This window comes from Vigna unguiculata, chromosome 7 (genome assembly GCF_037176805.1).
Source record: "Vigna unguiculata cultivar grain cowpea cultivar isolate G323 ecotype 2 chromosome 7, ASM3717680v1, whole genome shotgun sequence".
NCBI classification, from domain to species: Eukaryota; Viridiplantae; Streptophyta; class Magnoliopsida; order Fabales; family Fabaceae; genus Vigna; species Vigna unguiculata.
Genome location: NC_140798.1, coordinates 1948492 through 1967322, shown reverse-complemented (window position 1 = coordinate 1967322; position 18831 = coordinate 1948492). Strand labels below are relative to the sequence as shown.

The 18831-nt window shown below is 27.2% G+C and overlaps 2 protein-coding genes and 1 pseudogene across 4 annotated transcripts; 1 reads left to right on the top strand and 2 right to left on the bottom strand.

Annotated features, from left to right (window-relative positions):
• The first annotated feature begins 1445 nt into the window (after positions 1 to 1445).
• Positions 1446 to 3290, top strand: LOC114189619 (protein transport protein SEC13 homolog B pseudogene; annotated as a pseudogene). Its single transcript, XR_014996555.1, has 2 exons — positions 1446 to 1587; positions 2237 to 3290. The product of XR_014996555.1 is annotated as a protein transport protein SEC13 homolog B pseudogene (transcript).
• A 2313-nt stretch (positions 3291 to 5603) lies between these two features.
• LOC114189739 (uncharacterized) lies at positions 5604 to 8583 on the bottom strand. 2 transcript variants are annotated; one of them, XM_028078408.1, is made up of 3 exons: positions 8384 to 8583; positions 6588 to 7523; positions 5604 to 6086 (listed from the first exon to the last, which is right to left on the bottom strand). In XM_028078408.1, exons 2-3 carry the CDS (start codon positions 7509 to 7511, stop codon positions 5868 to 5870), a joined length of 1143 nt encoding a protein of 380 aa, XP_027934209.1. In that variant the 5' UTR covers positions 7512 to 7523; positions 8384 to 8583; the 3' UTR covers positions 5604 to 5867. The 2 variants fall into 2 exon arrangements, with proteins under 2 accessions (XP_027934209.1, XP_027934210.1); XM_028078409.2 differs by having other exon boundaries at positions 6588 to 7543; positions 8384 to 8547.
• Positions 8584 to 11879: 3296 nt separating this feature from the next.
• Positions 11880 to 18304, bottom strand: LOC114192516 (EH domain-containing protein 1-like). Its single transcript, XM_028082261.2, has 16 exons — positions 18104 to 18304; positions 17582 to 17661; positions 16607 to 16675; positions 16463 to 16520; positions 16282 to 16334; positions 15817 to 15853; positions 15668 to 15723; positions 15177 to 15290; positions 14909 to 15011; positions 14747 to 14796; positions 14212 to 14340; positions 13860 to 14111; positions 13692 to 13771; positions 13130 to 13256; positions 12380 to 12523; positions 11880 to 12290 (listed from the first exon to the last, which is right to left on the bottom strand). Exons 1-16 carry the CDS (start codon positions 18186 to 18188, stop codon positions 12105 to 12107), a joined length of 1623 nt encoding a protein of 540 aa, XP_027938062.2. The 5' UTR covers positions 18189 to 18304; the 3' UTR covers positions 11880 to 12104.
• Positions 18305 to 18831: the final 527 nt, after the last annotated feature.

Here is an 18831-nt window from a genome sequence, read left to right as displayed (position 1 = left end):
TAATAATAATAATAATAATAATAATAATAATAATAATAATAATAATAATAATAATAATAATAATAATAATAATAATAATAATAATAATAATAATAATAATAATAATAATAATAATAATAATAATAATAATAATAATAATAATAATAATAATAATAATAATAATAATAATAATAATAATAATAATAATAATAATAATAATAATAATAATAATAATAATAATAATAATAATAATAATAATAATAATAATAATAATAATAATAATAATAATAATAATAATAATAATAATAATAATAATAATAATAATAATAATAATAATAATAATAATAATAATAATAATAATAATAATAATAATAATAATAATAATAATAATAATAATAATAATAATAATAATAATAATAATAATAATAATAATAATAATAATAATAATAATAATAATAATAATAATAATAATAATAATAATAATAATAATAATAATAATAATAATAATAATAATAATAATAATAATAATAATAATAATAATAATAATAATAATAATAATAATAATAATAATAATAATAATAATAATAATAACTATTATTATTATTATATTTTTTTATAATAAATTTTAATCATAAAAAAAATTCGAATATAATAATTTTTTATTCACAAAGTTTTATTTCTAAATTTCTTTACTTTCATCATTTTATCATTAAAATAAACAACTCTACAATCTCATATCTTTTGGTTTTATCCTTCTAATAATTACTTTTTTAATTTAAATAAATAATTCTTTTTCTAATTTTATCCTTTTAATAAGTAGTATTTTAAGTTTAATAATTACTCAAATAAAAAATATATATTTTTCAATTTTATCCTTTTGGTGATACACGCTATGTTTTTACAAGTGTTTATCCTATTCTATATACTACTATTTAAAAGAATTTTCCTTGTTTCTGTGCAAGTTTTCTTCTTATTCTGTCCTTTAGATAGCTATTTTTTAAACTAAAATAACATCTTACCAATTTTACATTTTTTGGTATCCATATTTTTTAATTTAATAAATTTTTATTTGATAATTTTTTAAATTTAATATTTTTAAATTAAAATAATTATTTATAATAATAAATTACCTACAAACAAATAAAATCTCTTTTTATATAATATATGTGTTTCTATTAGTATTATAGAAAAGTTGATTTATATGTTTTTGTTACATAATTTTTTTCTAAATAACCTTTTAATAAATATTTTTTAAAATTAAAATAATAATTTTGTTAATTATATTCTTTAGATATTTTTTTAATTTAATTATTTTTTAATTAATATTTTTTCAATATTATTTACAATAAAAATTTAAATAAATAAATAAATAAAAACTAATGTTATATTTGTTTTAATAATTATAATTTTATTATCTTTTGATAATAACATATACATGTATAACAGACATGTTTTCTTGTAGAAATCCTGGTCTTCTTCATTTTCAGTTTCTCAGTTCATTCCTTAGATCTCATCTTACACTCACCCGGTTACTCTTACTCGCGCCACCATCCACGGCAGCTCCGACAACCACCTTTGGTTCCCTCGCTTTCTCCCTCTTTTACTCAGGTCCTTTCTCTTTCCACTCTCTTTCTCTCTTGATCTATTAAATTTTCAACTTAGATCTTCTGATTCCGTACCATTTTTCGATTCTTCCTATTCATTAAATATCTCTATTCTTTTGGGACAATTTCCTCACATCATCTCCATTACTTGATTTTCTTCCATTTTCATCGACAAACCATTTCCCCTCAATTTTCGTTTTTTTTACAGGGTTTGCTGTTATTAATTTTGCGAATTGCTTGCGATTGTATAACTTTATAGATCATAATTTGCGCGGAATTGCGTTTTTCTTTCTTCAGTGCCAAATCCGATGAATATTTATGTAAAATTTGAAACCTTTGACTGGGTTTTAACTTTTCATCAGCTTGGGAATAGGGTTTTGCTCTAGTATTATGTTTCTGTTGATGGATTTATTATTTTGTGCAGTGAATTGTTTTTGGAAATTTGATTAGTTGCTTGCTTGGAAATGTTATATATTTGTGTTATTCAATCTTATGCTTATGCTTTTGTTTTTCCTTCATTGTATTTTATTTGAGGTTTCATTTACCTTTTCTGCATTGGAAGTAACTAGTTAACAGAGGGTTTAGTTTAGTTTAGCTACTTGCAAATTGTTGTATAAAACTAATTGATTGCATTGTGTGTGTGATGGTAGCAGAAATATGCCTTCTCAAAAGGTTGAGACGGGTCACCAAGACACGGTCCATGATGTTGCGATGGATTACTATGGTAAGAGGCTGGCAACCGCTTCATCAGATCACACAATTAAGATAATTGGAGTGAGCAACACGGCCTCTCAGCATCTAGCAACATTGACTGGTCACCAAGGACCTGTTTGGCAAGTAGTGTGGGCTCACCCTAAGTTTGGTTCTCTACTTGCATCATGTTCCTATGATGGCCGTGTCATTGTATGGAAAGAGGGTAACCCAAATGAATGGACTCAAGCTCATGTGTTTGATGAGCACAAATCATCTGTGAATTCTATTGCATGGGCACCCCACGAGTTGGGTCTCTGCTTGGCTTGTGGTTCATCCGATGGAAATATATCTGTTTTCACTGCAAGAGCAGACGGTGGCTGGGACACTGCGGCAATTGATCAGGCTCACCCAGTTGGTGTCACTTCTGTGTCATGGGCACCATCAACAGCACCTGGTGCCCTTGTTGGTGCAGGGTTACTTGATCCTGTGCAAAAGCTGTGCTCTGGTGGCTGTGATAATACTGTGAAGGTATGGAAGCTCAACAATGGACTGTGGAAGATGGATTGCTTCCCTGCTCTTCATATGCACTCAGATTGGGTTCGAGATGTTGCTTGGGCACCCAATTTAGGGCTACCTAAATCTACTATTGCTAGTGCATCGCAGGATGGTAAAGTGGTTATATGGACCGTGGCAAAAGAGGGTGATCAGTGGGAAGGCAAGGTTTTGAATGATTTCAAGACACCTGTTTGGAGGGTCTCATGGTCACTGACAGGAAACATACTGGCTGTGGCTGATGGGAACAACAATGTGACATTGTGGAAGGAAGCAGTAGACGGAGAATGGCAGCAGGTGACAACAGTGGAGCCTTAGAATGTGATTTGCAGGCATTGTTTATTACTTTGAAAATGGTTAGAATTTTGTTTTGAAATATAGTTGACATCTTGTTTCCCTGTATGTTATACAGTTGATTAATTGAGCTTCATAATGCGCTAGTTCATTGATGTTTGTGATTCATTGCATATTCTGTGATTGGAAGAATTAAGTTCATTACTTGGAGGTATTTTGAGATTAGAAGAATTTTTGAAGTATATAATGTGACAATAGCTTCTGTTCTTGGAGTTGCATAAACTGTTGCATTTAATTTTTGCTGCTCATGATTAATCCATCACCATTGTGCGTAGTATCCTTGAGAATTTGGTTTTTAACCAAGCCTGTGATAGAGAACATCACATGATAACATCGCGTGATCTATGTAATTGGCCTTACTTGCTGGGGTAAAACTATTTTAATTTTTGTAGTGCATATATTGGTAGGTAGGAGAAAGTGGTTTATAACTTTCAACGCATTATGATCTTTCCAACTGTCTTGTGCTTCCACAGAACTGAGACTAACTTATGGTATAAGAATGATTTAATTTTAGTAACAGACATAATCAGCAGTATTAAATTTGATGTCATATTTCTCACAAGTAATAAAATTCGTATCTGTTGCTAGCTCAGGGTTTTATATGATTGTTTAGCCAAGATTGTTTGGATTTCTCTGTGCAGTAGAAGAAAACTTCCCTTTTCCTGTTTTGTTTAGTTAGATGGTGCAGTATTCACATCATCCACTCTATTATAGCCCGGGCATACCCTTCAAATTTTATATGAAAATTTAAGAGACGAGCTTTCAAAGCAAAGTTCCATTTAGATTTTCTCCTTAAAATTTTAGGGAAATGCTGTCTCCAGTTTCATAGAAAAGTGTTGTGCATTTTTAACACCATGAGTAAGAATATATGCTGGTAATTACGAATTCGTGTTTTTAACTAATTTTTAGTGATAGTAGACAATGATGGTTTACATGCATACGAGCAAAAGCAAAATCAAAACAAGAAGCGGCACACAGAGGACTCAGAAAAACACGTGAAATATATATATATATATATATATATATATATATATATATATATATATATATATATATAGAGAGAGAGAGAGAGAGAGAGAGAGAGAGAGAGAGAGAGAGAGAGAGATCTTGAAAAATAGACTGCTAGACAATTTTTTAACATAAAATTATGAAGGATTTCATTTGTTTCTTATTTTTAATTTTAATTAATACATTCTTTGCTCGTAGTCACAGGAATTGTAGTTTTTAATCTGTTTTATAGAAAATTGAAAATAAAAATGACATTATTATAAAATAGTTGATCAAAAATACCAATAAATAGAACCAAAATTATTTATAGAATGTATCTTTTCGTTATGTGGGTGATGAATTATAATTGAATATTATGTGAATTATAATTAAAAAAAAACAGCAATAAAAGATAATCATCTTAATCTTATTTTTATACATTCTCATTATTATATATATTGAGTAAATTTTGATGAGTATAGATAGTATGAAGTTTCACATAATTTTAGATGGATATAAACTTTCATATTCTAGAAATATACATTTTAAAGAATGTAATTAAAGATATTATTGGTGTGACTTAATTGTTTGATTCCTTCTCACTCTATACATCTAAGCAATTTTTTTGAAGTTTTAGAAATTAAATCAGTGACAATTAATATTGAATAAAAAACTATAGAGTAAAATGTAGTTTTAATTCTCGTTAATATTTTGAACTTCAGTTTTAGTTTCTTTAAAATAAATTGTATCTCTAATTTTAGAATGCACTAAGTATTACATAATAGCATTTTAAAAGTGTTATTCAAAGTACTCTGACAACTTAAAACAGTGTATTTTAAAAATAAAACAAAATATGAAAAAAAAATATAATTTATCGTATAATATTGCCAGATAGCGTATTTTAACTACTTTGAGAAAAGTTGACATGGATGCAAACAAAAGCTCATGACACATTGGTTAATGGAGAACTAGCTTTTGAATTTTTAAAATAAAACAGATATATTAGAATTCTAAAATCTCGAAGTGTATAAACTTTTAAGCTTCTACCATTTTATATTTATTTCAATTTTATTTTTAAAATATTTATTAAATTTTCTTTTTAGTTGTTTTTATAAGACGTGATATATCATTTCTACCATATAAGATAAAAAATTAATTTGAACTTTTACTATATAAGCTATTGATTACAATAGGAAATAAATTCATTATTATTTCTACATAGATACTTTTGCATTATATTATTTATAATATTTATTTACTATTTCACATAATACTTCAATACATTATTATTACCTGGAGACTCAAGTCAAGTCATTTTGATTATTACACACCTAAAAATCAATTTATATTGCAATACCTAAACAACATAATGTGTCAAAATTGTCTTTTCTTATATTGATTATCCATACAAAAATCACATTTAGTTAAAATCGATTCTATAAAATCACACTCATTCAAAATTAATTTTGCAAATGCAAAACCAAGAATCACAAAAATAATAATGGTATGAAAAAATTACATGAGAAATGACTGAACCAGAAGTAATATTAATGAATCTTATCCTAAAAGGGATGCTAAGGAATCATGCTAAAACTTCTTAAAAATTAGAAAAACTAAAAAAATGCTATACAGTAACAACATGCTCTTAATAATCCTCTTGTTATTGAGAATTATGATATTGTAAGATTATGTCATGCACTATCCTTGTCTTCCATTTTCCGTGTGTTCACTATCCTCTTTATTGACACCCTTTGCTGCAGAAGTTCTATTGTCTTCACTTTTTTTGGCAACTTCTTCTGCACAAGTTTTCTCTTTGTCACTCACTTCCAGAGGCCCTAGCTTAATTTCAAGGTCCTTGACAATACTTCTAAAAGATCTCACATCCTTAGCCTCTGCTAATTTGCTTCTTGATGATGCCTACAATGTGAAAACTAAAAGTCTGAATATTGATAATACGGAAAAAAAAAAAAACTTTATTTACCTCTTCTGAAATAGTATGGGAAGATAAATGGAAACTACTGATCAAAGTTTACAATTTCTTAATACATCAAGGGATGGTCTAAAAAATAGGATATTTAAAAACACATTTAAAAGTATAAAATGAAAAACAAGTCATGAAAACTACTTAATGATGTTTGTGACTAATTAAACAAAAAGGAATGCAAGTGGAAAACAGATTCGTAGCTATACTTCAGAAATTAACTCAGTAATCAACCACCCCCATTCACTTATAAATGAATAAATTTTCCAGTAGTGTTCCCTCAGTAGTTAAATTGAAACCATTTCAAGTATTCATAATGTTTTCAAGCACAAAATTTATTACTAAAAAATTTTTTAATAAAAAATATCAGTACTAGAATTCAGTCCCAGAATTTGTTTGTTAAACCAAAAGCAACTATGGCATTTATGTTGACTAACCTGTACAATTTGCTCCACACGTCTTTGAAGATCTTTGTCTGATGCTTGCTGATGGATGCCTTTAAGTATTAGTAGTAAGTGAGACTCAATATCATCTGAACAATGTTTTCTTATTATACTTTGCCCAATTGTAGATCTACAACCTATGGCAGAGAAAGGGCAATCCACAAGCTTCAGTGGACAAACAGTTATGCAGTGCCTATCCATGTCACGTCGCAAGATGTTGGCTGTGCACTTTTGTTCACATGGAACTATCTTGAAATCACAAATTGAATCATGCTCTTTCAATTGACCAGCACTGAATCTATCATTGCACCCGAGATTTTGGCATACCACAGACCTGAAGTTGCAAGCATCAACATGGTTGGCAAGATCTTCTGCAGATTTAAAACTCATACCACAATGAAATGAGCTTTTGAAGTCCACGTTCTTAAGCAAATCTTTGGCAAGTGTTTCTCTTCTATCCAGTGGCCAAAAACCATTTATTTCCATCTCCTGAACAAAATCATCTATTTTGTCCTCTCTCTTATCACTTAGTAACCACCCTGAAAACTGACTCAACAAATTTCTCTTTGAATTAACAAACTCATCAACAAAAAAAGAAATGATATCAAAAGGGTGTTCCAAAGCTTCACCGTCAGGAACATCCTCAGTGATAATAGACTCAGCAACAAATAATTCACTCTTTTGGGTGACAAATTCTATCATCTCCTTTCTCAAATCAACAGCCACAAAACCAGGGGTCTTGAAGGGATCTCCTGTTGTGTTATCAACACAGGCACAGGCTAGTGCTGGCATGAACATTTGAGCCAGTTTGTGAACTACTTCTATGTCACAAAAATCACAATGCAACAAAGGCCCTTCGTCTTTCTCGTGTTCAATCTTCTTAGGCCCAACATCCAAGTTATTTGAAGGCAACTCCATTCTTGATAAAACCTAAAAGTAAAGATCAAATACTACACCACATTTATTTTAATCATTTGAAACCTTTGAAATATTATAAACATCTCATGTGGTCGTCCTAAAAATTATGAGTTATTTTAAAGAGCATGTATGCTATCAACACACACATTAATCATGTCTTGGTGACCTATTTCAAGCTTTTGAGAAGGCATATTTCTGCTATCAACACGCACAATGCAAATAGTTAGTTTCAAAGAACAATTTGCAAGTGAAACTAATATTCTGAACTAAACTAAAACTTCTGTTAACCAGTAACTTCCACTGAAGAAAAGGCAACAAATCTCAAATAAAAGACCATGAAATAATAACAAAAGCATAAGTACAAGACTTAATACAAGATATACAAAAGAATATAGTTTTCCAAGCAAGCAACTCCTCAAACATGAAACAATAATTCACTATACATAGTAATAAATCCATCAACAAAACATATGCCTTAAAGCAAAACCGTCTTCACAAGCTGATGAAAAATGAAAGCCCAGTCAAAGGTTTTTAATTTTACACAAATATCATCGAATTTAGCACTAAAGAACGCCAAATGTAATTCTGTGAAAATCATGATCATATAATCCCAAGCAACTTGCAAATTTAAAAACATCAAACCCAGTAAAAAGAATATGAAAATTGGGGGAAATTGTTTATCTTTGAAAACAAACGCTCCAAGCAACACAGACGAGGGAATCACTAAAGGAGGTTAAATGAGGAAATTGTCCCAAACAAAAGCAAGAGTTTTCAAATGAATAGGAAGAATCGCAACATGGGTATGGAATCAGAAGATCAAAGTTTGAAATTTGAATAGATCAAGAGAGAAAGTAAGAGGATAGAGAAAGGACCTGAGACAAAGAGAGAGTAAAGGCAATGAAACAAAAGGTGGTTGCCGGAGCTGCCGTGGACGGTGGCCCGACAAAGGGTGTCCCGTGAGTGTAAAATGAGATCTAAGGGAGAAACTGATGAACTGACACTAGAGAACACGAATTCTTAGAACCAATGCAAAAGTATATTATTTACTATCCACTTTTTTCTTCTTCTAATGATGATAAAATGATAAAAATTTATTATTTACACAATTATCTCTATTATTATATAAAAGAATTCTTCTTTTTATATAAAATTTTCGCAATTTTAATTTTTGAATAATAATTACTGTTTATTTAAATTTACTTAGTGTGTATTTTTATTAGTTAAAAAAGTATTATCAAATTTAAATAAAAAAATCATAGAAAATAGCCGTCAAACAAATATCTCTTTTATTACAAATTACGTAAACACGTGGCTATGACGTAAACACATGGCTATTGCACATGTATAAGACATATATACTTCTTTTTAAATATGCATCATATTATATTGGTAGATAATAATATTATTATTATGTTAATATATAAAATAAAATTATATTTTTTAAAAATAAAATAAAATATATCAAAAAATATGAGAGAATAACTGTTGATAAATAGAGTAAAAGAGAAGAAGCAAAGATAGATTGTTTTATAAAAAAACTTATAAAAATAACGATCAATCTTGTGTTCACATTTTTTAATATTTTAGAGAAATTTGAGATAAGTTTAACTCTCATGTTAAAAGTAAAAATATTAAAATACCTTTCGTCATTGAACTATGTCATTGCGGCTATCGCGCCTCCGCATCCGTAGCCATTGTCACTGCACCCCCATTCTCCATTGTTGTTGCATTCCTTTTGAGAGGAAGCAATAAGAGAGAGTATAAACTGGTGATAATTTGTAGGAAGATTGTTCAAGAAAACTCGTTTTGAATAATTTATTTCAGAAGTATTATTCTTGAAATCCTATTTCAGAATGCATCTTATAAGTTTTGAAAAGTTTCTTCAGAAAAGTTCATCTAAAAGAGTACTCATATGTTTTGGAAAGCTTATTTAGAAAGCTCTTTACAAAATATATTTCATATGTTTCAAAAATTCTATTCAAAATTCTTCTTATAGAAATCCTATTTTGGAAATCATGTTCTTAGAATTTCATAAAGTTTGTTCCAAAAATCTTGTTGAATAGGTGATCTTAAAGTCCCTTTCGGATTGGTTTGGTGCGGTTCGGTTCGGTTCAATTTGGTATGGTTCGGTTCGGTTCAGTTCAATATGATTCAGTTCGGTTCAGTTCAGTCCGGTCTGGTTCGATTCGGTTTGGTCCTCTCCGGTTCATTTCGGTCCAGTCCATTTTGGTTTAGTTTGGTTTGATTCAGATTGGTTCGATCCGGTGCGGTTCGATTGGTTCGGTCTGGTTCGGTTCGATTTGGTATGGTTTGGTTTGGTTCAATCTGGTCCGATTCGATTTAGTATGGTCTGGTTCGATTCGGTTCAGTCCGATTCATTTTGGTCTGATTTGGTTCATTTTGGTTCGGTTTGGTCTGCTTTAGTCCGATTTGGTTCAGTCTAGTTGGGTTCGGTTCGATCCGATCCAATTCAGTCCGATATGGTCCGGCCGTTTCAATTCTGTTTGGTCCAGTTCATTTCGGTTTGGTCCGGTTTGATTCAGCTTGGTTCAATTCAGATTGGTTCAGTTCGGTTCGGTCCAGTTCGGTTCAATTTTGTATAATTTGGTTCGATTCGATTCAATCTAGACCGTTTTATACAAAATCTTATAAAAATAATGGTCAATTTTCAAAATTTAATAAATAATTATATTTTAAAGGATAAAATTAGAATTTTGAAATGTGAACACAAAAGATAGATCTCGTTATCTATAACACAGATGTATTTGCACAAAACATGCGAGTAGTTCAATCTTCCAAGTGAAGTTCCTCTTTTGTGTATATTGTTTTCAACACTTGCACGAATGTGGATATAAAACAGAATCACATATTGTTATAGATAATATTATTTAATATTTATAGATAATATTATAGATAAGATAATTAACTGAGATTAAAAAAAATACTGCCAAACCAAACCTAAAAGTAAAATATAAAATTAAATGTATTAATAAAAGTAAAATTAATAATAAATAATATATATTATAATAACAGCTGCAACATGATTGTATCAAAGTGAAATGCATAACTTCTTTGACATCTTTTATCTATCAATTTGATATAATTACTGTTATTTTGAAATAAATAATTTATTTAAATAATAATATTTAACTATTATAATTATGTATAGTTAAAATATAATATTTAAATCATTTGATAATTTTAAAAAAATTAAGTACCTAATCACGGAGTATTTTTTTAAATATATTAATTAAAAATAAATAATATTATTTTTAATATTAACTTTTTTTATGTTAGAGTAATGAAATATTATAAAAAATGCTGTCAATAATACTTATAATAATATTAATAATAATATAATAAATAATATTAATAACATCATGTTCTCCTCACGTTACATTGTACGTCAAAATAAAATGAAAAATAAATTAACAATGGAAAAAAAAACAAATTAAAGTAATTGTAATCATGTAAAAAATAAAAGAAAAATATATGTATAAAATAAAAACCACCAAAAACATGAAATTAATGTTAAAATGTGTAAATAGAGAAATACATGTAAACATAAAGTCAGCTTAAGCTTTAGAATCAAATATTATTGAAAGGTGTTGACATATAAAATCAAGAAAAATTAAGTTAAACTTAAAATATTATAAACAAAGGTAACATACACATACATCATTCGGTTTAAAGTAAAATGCAAAGTCTTATTAGTGTGTAGCCACTATTTTTTTTCTTTTTTTTAAATGGTAAATATTAAGATCAAAGAATAATATTATAATATGAGTTTGTTTCTGTGATTTATCGGTCATGTTTAATAAAATAATATAATTATATGATTAAAATTTTTAATACAAGTTTTATATTAAAAATGAAATGTGTAAATATAATGTATACAAATCGTTGTTAAAATAAAATGTAAATATAATGTGAAACATAATCTTATAAAAATTGAAAACAACAACAAACATAATTAATGCTAAAAGAATAAAATTCATAAAATAGTACACAAAAACCTGTCTAATTTTATTATTTACATTTATAAGTTACTTTAGCGTATGGATTGATTGAACTTCTATAATTTAAAAAGCTAACTTTTCAAAAAATCAGCTAAAATTTTTATATATTTTTTTAAATCTTGATAAAATTGACTTGCATTCACTTATGTGAAAATTAGAAAAGATATTGAAAATGTTTTTATCTTAATATCATTTATAAGCTAAATACCCCTCCTCTTTCCATTTTTTTTAGACAAATGACAAATTATTCTCAATTAAGCATTGGTTGTGAGATTATTAAGTATGGTAAGAAAAATTATTTCCCATTTAAATTTAAATATTTTTTTTTATAACCCAAACAAGGATAATATATTTTTATCGAACAAAAAATTTCCTTCTGCTCATTAAAATCATCATGTTAGTACATCTTTTACAAACTTGCATCTATGCAAGTGTGTTGGTGAAGCCATTGTATAATATTTATTTTTTTCAAAAATTGTAAAGCATATTAATATTAATTTGAATATTAATATGCATCATATATATACATAAAGATTGGCCTGCACATATTTGTTTAAATTATTTTGTCCCCTCATCAACCATATGGATTTCTGAATGTCTTCAAGAGGTTAGGAATATCATAAGCAAGCATATCTTCCACTGTTTGAATCAATTTTTTATTCAATCTCTCAAACTTGTCAATGTTGTAACCCTTCAAAGTCTCTCTAAATTGTTCAACATCTGGAAAATCACCAGCTGGTAGATGAAACTCCCTTTGTACCTGATTTTACAATTTCAATTTTCAATAATTATTATTATATATAATTAAACATGCATGTGAGTTGAATTTATATAAAGCCAAATTCATACCTTTACAAATTCATCTTCCAAATTATCAATTAGCCTTTGTTGAGCTTTAGCTTTTCCTATCATTGAAGGCATTTGCTTCTTTAAATGGCTAACAATGTAAGCATGTATCACAGCAGACCTAGCTCGTTTTACAAATTCATTGATCTGCAACATACACACAAACCTTATCTTAATTCAAAAATTTATCAACTTTAACAATAAACAAAACATAATCAATCATTAACTTCATATTAGAATTCAAGAAAATGATAACCTATAGTACAAACCAAAACAAGAGTTTTTAAATATTGTTTGAAACTTTTGTATAATAATGGTGAAAGCATAGAAAAAGAGTCCAGATTCTTTATTGATTTTTTTTTATTTTGTTCTCTGCTGAGTATTAAAAATACACTATTTTGAAATTTTGAATATTTTTTTAATATATTTTAAAACGTTAAAATTAATGATAATCAATATATTATGAAGATATAATAGAAAAACAACACACACAAAAACCAACAGAAAATCCAAATTCCATGGAAAAGGCAGCTTTGTCCGCATATATAACAATGTTTCCTTTTCAAATGTTTCACAATTTTTTTTTTATATTTTAAAATTTGTAAGTAATTTTGTATTGTTATTATGTTTTCATCAAAAACAGTTTTTAATTTTAAATGTCAACCATAAAAAAATAGTTTGTAACAAAAAGAGTTGCCTAAAAAATCGTAATTAACGTAGTAATCTATGATAAAAATTATGAATAATACTCACTTTACGATCACAAGCCTTCTTTGGTATATCTTTTAGATCACATAGAAGGTCATTTTGTTCTTTCTGGAACAATTCATTCCCAAGTGGACCACTGATAGAATTATGCGTATCTTGATCGTTGAATGAACTGTAAAAACGTTTGAACATGAAAAAAAAAAATAGGTAATTTTATATATTAATCAATGAGAATAAAGAGTAATTAAATATAACTTACACAAAAATGTAACTTAATGACATTTCAATATTCTTAAACACAAATCATGCAAATAAATAAATAAAAAAAACAAAGAAAATCACAAACTAATTCTCAATGCAGAGAGAAACTTTTTAAGGTCTATAAAGGAGTCCATGCATAGTATAAGGAAAATGATTTTTTGACTACTAAATTTTGACAACTTTCTCTTACAATCTTAGGTGTCATTTTGTAAGTAGTTTTCCTCTTTTCCATTTTCTCATTCTCAATATTCCAAAATTACTTAAAAGATGATACCTCATGTTGTAAGAGAAAATTTTCAAAATTTAGTAGTCAAAATATCGTTATCCATACTATAAAGTGACTTACCCAATATATACACGCATGACTTCAGGAACATTCAATACTTTCCCAAGTGACCACATTAATGCACCATATATTCTCATTAGCTGCAAAATATAGGTCAATTTTTTCCTTTAGTGAAATTACATTATATAATGTAAAAACAAAATAAAAATAAGTAATATATGTCTTTACTTGTTGAGGATCAACTTGGTCTGCCTTATTTAAGACCACTCGAATTTTGTCATCATTTCCTCGTAGGGATGATATCACACGTTTGAACTCATCACTAACGTCAAGTTTGTGAGGATCAAACAAAAGAAGTATCAAGTCACATTTAGCAGCAAACCATGATGTTACACCAGTAAAGTCATATTGTCTTTGTGTCCTTTGTTTTTCTCCAGATAAAACTCCAGGGCTATCAACAAATGTGATGTAGTCCAATAACTTTCAACAATTCATACAAAAAAAATGAGAGAGTTAGGTTTTAAATGCTACAAAATAAATCTCTTAGATTTTATTTTGATTAGGTATAAAAGATTCTTACAGGATGAGGCATTTGAGAACACTCAAATTTGGACAAAAATGATGTCCCAAATGTGGTAAGACCACTGAATGGCATGTCTGCTTGGACAGCCACAGTGTTGCCAGGAATGCTTCTTTCATCAGGTCCAGACTATGCGAAAAACAACTACCATTAACTCTTCAAAACTCATTAACAATTGATTTTTCTAGATAATAAAGATTAAATATATTTTTATTTCATAAACTTTTGTATAAACCAAACTTTGGTTACTAATATAGTCCATCTAAACCAATTTCATTAATTTTTTTAGGTACTAAACGCATTTCAGAATGTCTTTGAGTTGTTTATACAATTCAACATGCTTCAACTCAAATTCATCCTGAAACATTTATTTAACAAACCCAAAAGAATCAACAACATTAATTTAAAAAAATATATCCATTCATTTTTAGAACATGAAAATTAAAATATATCAAAATTTGGGACGAGAGAAACTTTAATTTCGCTTTGAAAGAAGCAAAATATATCAAAGATAGGGTTTAGGGATTACACATACCATAACAACAACAAACCTATCGGTTGTTGGCTCTGGTCCGATATGAGATCCTAATAACATTGGTGAGGAAAACAAATCACTAACACAAATTACATATAACTTGTGTGAGCAATTTCAAATATATATTATAGACATAGAATTTGAGGTTGAAGAATCACTTGCCTGGGTAATTAGTTCTTAGCATATGTTTAATGAATGTTGTTTTTCCAGTGGAATATTGACCCAAAAGTAGAATCATAGGTTTGGCATCAAAGTCACTATTTGTCTGTAATGCATAAAGAAAAATAATCATGGAAAACTTAATTTTGTATCCTTCTCCATATATACAAAATGTGGGTGTTGGTCATGTCAGAGTAAACAAATTAAATTGAATATAAAACATGTATTGTATTTCTTAATCAAAGAAAGGAAAATAAAATAAAATACTAACCAATGCAGGAGATACAAAATCATTATAGCGATAAGTAGCTTCTAAAGGCTTCAACTTTTGAAGGTAAAGTCTCTTCAAACCATCTATGACTGATGTTACTGAAGAAGCAGGAACCTTCATATACCCAAAACATAAATATATTAGAAAAAAATTATCTTTTGTTAGGTAAATCTTCGATGTAGAGTGATAAAATAGTTAATAGATGTTCTAAACAAATCTTTTAAATTCTTATACCCAACAACATAATATAAAAAAAAAATCTAATACATAATTCAAAGATAAATAAAAAATCACTTAATTATTTATCTAGTCATGGAGTAGCATGACTTGTTCTTTTTTCTTTTTACTATCATACAACTCCTATCACTTCATGAAAAATTTTAGTCAAGAACATCCAATTATAACTTACAATAATTATCAAAAATTGATAAAATGTTTTTCAAATCATACTACTTAAAATGAAGTAATTATTCAAGTAACAAAATTCTTACCTTTTTTACTGACTTGGCAGAAAACCAATTACTTGCAACTGATGGTTGAGGAATAACTGCATATTGATAAAAAATAAATAAAAAAAAGAATAAAAAGAATAAAAGTAATGTGAATAAATGCCTTTACTAATTGAATTAGTATACATTACCACTCAATTCTTTATCTTTATTTTTTCGCCTTTTCTTCTGCATAAACAAATCCATGTAATGAGAAGTTATTTCACTATATGATTGGTCTCTCGAATTTCAGTAAAATTTGGAATTAGTTATTCTTCAAAACTTTCGACAAATTTAGTAATTTATCTTTAAAAATATGTGAATTTAATCTTTTTAACCAAATTTTGTTAAGTTTATTTGACGTTTTAAGCTCATTTTATGATAGTATTTGAATTGTTTACACTGTTTGACACATTTTCGATTTAATGTTAACTCAAATATTACATAAAATGCGTTTAAAATGTCAAATAAATTTAACAAAATTTGATAGGAAAGACTAAATCCACGTATTTCTAGAGATAAAAGACTAAATTAGTATAAAGTTTCAAAGAAAAACTAATTTCAAAATTAATTTAAGGGAAAAAAAACATATTTGAAAAAAAAAAAAAAACACTTACTGCAACTAATGCATCTAACCCTTCCATTGTGGGTGGTTTTACATATCTCATAGCTGAAATAAAAAGTCAATCATATGTTAGTAGCTTCTATGAAATAAATTTAATAAGTAACAAAAATGAAAATGCAATTTTTATATTGATATAAAAAATATATATAACCATTAAACCAAACAAAACTTACCATCACTATTTACTACATCTTGTGTTATTGGGTATCCACTTTGTGCTAAAGAGACAAGCTATAGTTCATCAAATGGGTTTAGTTAGGTTTTGAAAATTGGAAAACATTAAATTCCAAAAACATATTAAATAATTATTTTTGTACCTGCATAGCAATCACAAATTCTCTAAAACCTAAATATCCTTCTCGTTTTGAATCTGCAACGGCCCATACCTTGTTTTTCATAAAAGGGAACAATGAATAAAAAAAAATTAGTTACAAGAAAAAAAAAAACAAATATATCAAAAGAAGTATTGCAAAAAATTTCAAATAATGTAACTTATCTTAGTCATTTTTTATCTCAAGGCTTCAAAAGGATAAAACTTAATACATGTATTACCTATATAGTATGTTCTTTGTTCATATTAAAGTTTCACATTAATTAACAATATAAATCTTATTAAACAAGATTGTAGAACACTTAATATTGTAGGTGAGTTTTCTCCTTTCCAACGTTGATCTTCACTATTAATATCTTTATTAATATATTAGGTTATTACTATAAAAACATATATTTTTTATCAAATTTTTTATTAGGAAACATTTACAGATATGTTACACGAAAGTGTTAGGATTTAATATTAATTTTAAAAAAATATTTTGCACATAATATTTTTCGCAAAAGATTTTATAAAAATATTTGCAAATTCTATAATTTTGTAAAAAGTAATTATTTATGAAAAAATTGCAAGTTAATTAAATTTTGTAGAAAAAATGTCAAAAAATAGTGTTATTTTTTCTTTTTGCAAAATTTTATAACAAATTTGGATAAAAAAGCTCAAATATTAAAAATTATAATAGTGGATGTTGTTAGTTAAAACCAAACCCTAAATATGTAATTTATTCAATATAGTCGTGAAAAAGATATACTATGATGTGTGAGTAAATTTAAATTTCATTTCTATAAAATGATTTATAAGATAAAATTTACATTCATTAATATATTATAATTATTCTTATTTTTAGTCGGACGTAAATTTTCAACACAAATATTCTAAAAATGTTGTCTTAATATTAATTCACAAATAAATAATTCCTATCAATATCCCTTCCATGTTCCCAAACAAATCCATACAAAACCTGTTTCAGTTCTTGTCGTGACAAGTTTGAGAAAGCAAAAAACTTGAGGGCTTCGGTTCCTGTGAAACGACCATCTCCATCTGAAGACATAAAAAATGAATAAAAGTTTCATTATTTGCAAAAAAGAACAAATTCATTTTTGCATAAAACAATCACACAAATGACAAAATAGGAAGGTTAATACAAACAATTTTAAATTAATTCAACATTTAATTATTTTATAAATGAAAAATAATTTTATGACTCTCGTTCTTTATTTTCTGACGTGATTTAGTGTGAGTTATTGATTCTTTAAAAAAAAAAAATACATTAATCAATAATCATACTAAATTACGTCAGAAAGTAAAAGATAGAAATTAAAAAATAAAAGTCATACTATCATTTTCCTTTACAAATTTATATTGATCACTAATTAAGGATCGGAATGAAGCCAAACCCTAAAAGCTTGAAAACACAAAGATTAATGAATTTGAATTATCATAAAGAATGTAGCAAAGATTGAAAAGTTGTTGAAAGAAGAACCTGCATCTGCAAAATTGAACCACTCTTCATATAGGGTTTGATTATCTTTGAAACTTGAATCGACTGGTACAATTGCAAGTTCCATGATAAGAACAATTTAGAAAATTGATTCTTATGATTTTGTGTGAGATATGAAGAGGGTCTCAGATGCTTGCAGAGGAATGGTTATCCCATTGGTGTTGTTGCAAACCATGCATGACACAAATTTGGTGCTTTTTATAATGTTGTGAATGTTGATGTTAAGTGTTGAGGCACTTGTTGAGAATCCAGAATTGGAATTTCCATTAATAACTTCATATGAACACGTTAAAAGAGGAAACCATGTTGAAACTTTTCTTAAAATTAGTATAAGAATGGGTTGACCAAATTATTACACCACTCATTGTTTAATTTCAATTCATTTAATTTGGAATAAATTCAAGCACCTAAAAATATATAGTTGGTTATAGAAAAAAAATACTAAAATTATACTCCCTACTTTATTATTCTTTAATATATATATATATATATATATGTATATATATATATATATATATATATATATATATATATATATATATATATTCTTGAAATTGTATAATTTTCCTATGTTTCTATCCAATTTGGATTCTAGGTTTTTTTCTTTTTCACTCAATTTTTAACTTTTTTGTTGCATATATTTGTTAACAGTGTTACTCTATATTTTTTTTGTGTGTGTATTTTTAATTTCGAGAAAGGATATATACAGG